Source organism: Bison bison, unplaced genomic scaffold (assembly GCF_000754665.1).
Source record: "Bison bison bison isolate TAMUID 2011002044 unplaced genomic scaffold, Bison_UMD1.0 scf7180017864365, whole genome shotgun sequence".
NCBI lineage: Eukaryota > Metazoa > Chordata > Mammalia > Artiodactyla > Bovidae > Bison > Bison bison.
The window spans coordinates 983,153-986,078 of NW_011494937.1; the positions used below are offsets into that span (position 1 = coordinate 983,153).

General features: G+C 58.0%; 1 protein-coding gene across 1 annotated transcript in view; it reads right to left on the minus strand.

The window, feature by feature from the left end:
* CD97 (CD97 molecule) overlaps window positions 1-2,926 on the minus strand; it is an 18,222-nt gene that overhangs the window by 1,946 nt on the left and 13,350 nt on the right. Inside the window, exons 11-15 of the mRNA XM_010855432.1 lie at window positions 2,810-2,917; window positions 2,190-2,404; window positions 1,460-1,642; window positions 298-489; window positions 59-81 (exon numbers count right to left, since the gene is read on the minus strand). Of these exons, the coding sequence (XP_010853734.1) occupies window positions 59-81; window positions 298-489; window positions 1,460-1,642; window positions 2,190-2,404; window positions 2,810-2,917 (721 nt within the window). The remainder of the gene's footprint in view (window positions 1-58; window positions 82-297; window positions 490-1,459; window positions 1,643-2,189; window positions 2,405-2,809; window positions 2,918-2,926) is intronic.

The window sequence follows — 2,926 nt, forward strand, 5'->3', positions numbered from 1 at the left end:
GCCCTCGAGGCTCATCCAGCAGAAGGCGGCCAGGAAGCAGTAGTGCAGCAGCACGGCCACCAGGCGGCAGCGCGTCCCCACCTGCGGGGGCAAGGGCGGAGGGACGGGGCGGTGACGTCAGCGGTGGGCGGGTCCGGGACTGGACTCAGAAGCAGTGAATGGGCGGGGCCGTATGCTTCCGCTGAGGGGAGGCCGACCACCGTACCCAGCTGGGAGTAGGCGGAGCTATTCCACTCCAGGCCCTCGCAGGTCTAGCGCCCAGGTGAGAGTGGGGCGCTCCACGGGGCGGGGCCTCACCTCGCCGCCTTCATTCTCGATGCCCGCCAGGAAGATGGCAGAGCCCACGAAGAGGCAGATGCAGAGGTGCAGGTGCACCGTGGTGCGCGAGCCCTGGATGGGCCGCACCAGCAGGAAGGTGAGGATGCACAGCAGCAGGCAGGCCAGCGACAGCGCCAGTCCCACCTTGGTGATCAAGGCCAGCTTCGGGTCCTAGATGCAGGATGGGGCGGGTGGGACTCCGTCAGTACCCTGAGGCCTTCCTGCCCTCCTTGTGGGCCCCACCACCCACACCCACCTGGGACCTGGCCTGCAGGGCTCTGATCAGGCGGCTCATCTCCCTCCACCTCCTCTACCATCAACATCTGAATAAACTTACTATGTCCCTCTCACCCTAAACACCACCGCCCCTGCACCCATGGGTGCCGCAGGTATCCCCAGTCCTGGATGAGTGCCCCACCACACACCCAGACAGTTCTTAGAAGGTCCCCCGTGTATCCTCAATGGCTGCAACCTTCTTTCCCTACACTGATGAGCCCACCTCTCTGACCCTCATCTTCATCTCATCTCGTGCCTCTCCAACACCTCGCTGCAACTATGAGCTCATCAAAACCCACATTTGTGTCCTTCCTGGGCCTTGGGCCTGGACCACCAGCCTCCCCTACTCTGCCTGACCCATTCCAGGTATTCACATGGCCTAGTGTATCTATGGATCCCTCAGGAGCTGTTAGCGATATTTAACAACTTGATGGAGCTTCCCCAGTGGCTCAGTGGTAAAGATTCCACCTGCCAATCCACTAGGAGATGCTGATTTTATCTCTGGGTCAGGAAGATCCCCTGGAAGAGGAAATGGTAGTATTCTTGCCAGGAGAATCTCATGGATAGAGGAGCCTGGCGGTCTACAGTCTGTGGGGTCCTGAAAGAGTTGGACACGACTTAATGACTGAACAACTTGTTGGGGGTGGGCCATCAGAGGGGCACTGGCTGAAGTAAGGCCCGCAGTGCCAGGCCACTCTGTTCAGTTGCTGAGTCATGTGGAGGTCTAGGGCTCCCAAGCAAGGGGCTGCATCTGGTCTGTGCAACCATGTGGAACCTCTTGGACCATTCCACTGAAACCAGCTGTCTGTTCTGCCTGAGCCAGCCATGCCACACTGGGTTTCTGAGGATGGCCCCGTCTGCTCACCTCCACGTCGTAGTGGGCCATGAGGATAGCAAAGCTGCTTAGGTGGCTGCACTGGCAAGTGATGCTTCCGTTGCCCCTGCCCATCTTCCAGCAGCCTGTGGTGGCCCAGGACCCGTTCCCATTGCTGTCTTTCTTCCAGAAGGCACAGATCAGCTCCTGCCGAGGCTTGAGCTCCGGCTGTTCCTAGGGAGAGGCAGTCATAGAAGTTAGCCTGGAACCCTCTCGTGGGTACTGGGCTTGGGTGGACCCCAAAGAGGGCTGCTTCTCCTTTGACACTTGTCTACTGAGCACCGATTGTGTGTGCCAGGCCAGGGGACCCGGGAGTGAACTGGGGAGACAGAAATCCCTGTCCTTCTGGGCTGACATTCTAGTGGGGGAGACAGATAGAAAATAATACACCTAATAAGTAAACTAGATAGTGTGTTAGCAGGTGCTGAATGCGAAAGAAAAGAGCAAAGGGGAAAGGTGGGGTGTGATTAGATTGTAATTTAAACAAGCAGGTCCAGGAAGGCCTAGACAAGTAGGTGACATGTGAACAAGTTGACAGGTAAAGGACTGAATCGTGGCGGAAAGGTGCCCCAGGCAGAGGGCACGTGTCAAGGCCCTGAGGCACGTGTGAGGAAGCAGCACAGTGGATGGCGTGGGGGAACGAAGGCTGCTAAGAGACCACAGGGACCTTGGCTATGGGGTGAGCAGTGTGGCTGATTGCCCTCCCCACCCCAGGACTCACATGGAGGGCGAAGGCAAAGGAGACATTGGAGTCGAGTTTCTCAGTGTTCGTGTTGCTCAGAAAGACAGAGCTGACCGCTGAGAGAAGCGTGACCTTGGCACCTCGGACAGGACTCTTGTAGGTCTCTTTCAGCTTCTCCGAGTCCAGTTTCAAAGAGGCATTGGCCAGCAATTTTTTCATGTTCTGACTGGAGAGGATGCCCACCACGGTGGGACCTGGGGGACAGACATGCTGGCTACCTTCTGCTCTGCTTGCTTCCGTGCCCCATCCTTCCTCTGAAGATGTCTAATTCAAGCTCACTAGTCTGCCATGATGCCCAGAGTCCCGCCCCAAGGCTCGGTTTCCTGTGGCTGCACATCCTGAAGCTGTGTTGCTGTTGTTCAGTCCCTCAGTCCTGTCCGACTCTTTGCAACCCCATGGACTGCAGCACGCCAGGCTTCCCCGTCTTTCACCATCCCCCGGAGCTTGCTCAGACTCACCATTGAGTCAGTGATGCCATTCAACCATCTCATCCTCTGTCGCCCCCTTTCCTCTTTCCCTCAATCTTTGCTGTATCCTAGCCATATCCTAGCTTCTCCCGCCCTTTCCCTGGAGTGCCGGCTCTGGGTGCCTGCCATTACCCGACTCCTCAGCTGCAGCTGCCACGGCCCAGTCCAGCAGCATCCGTGCGTGGCTCTGGCCCACGGTGACGTTCCCTTTCCCCTGCTCCTGGACCAGCAGGGACAGCTCTGAGAAGA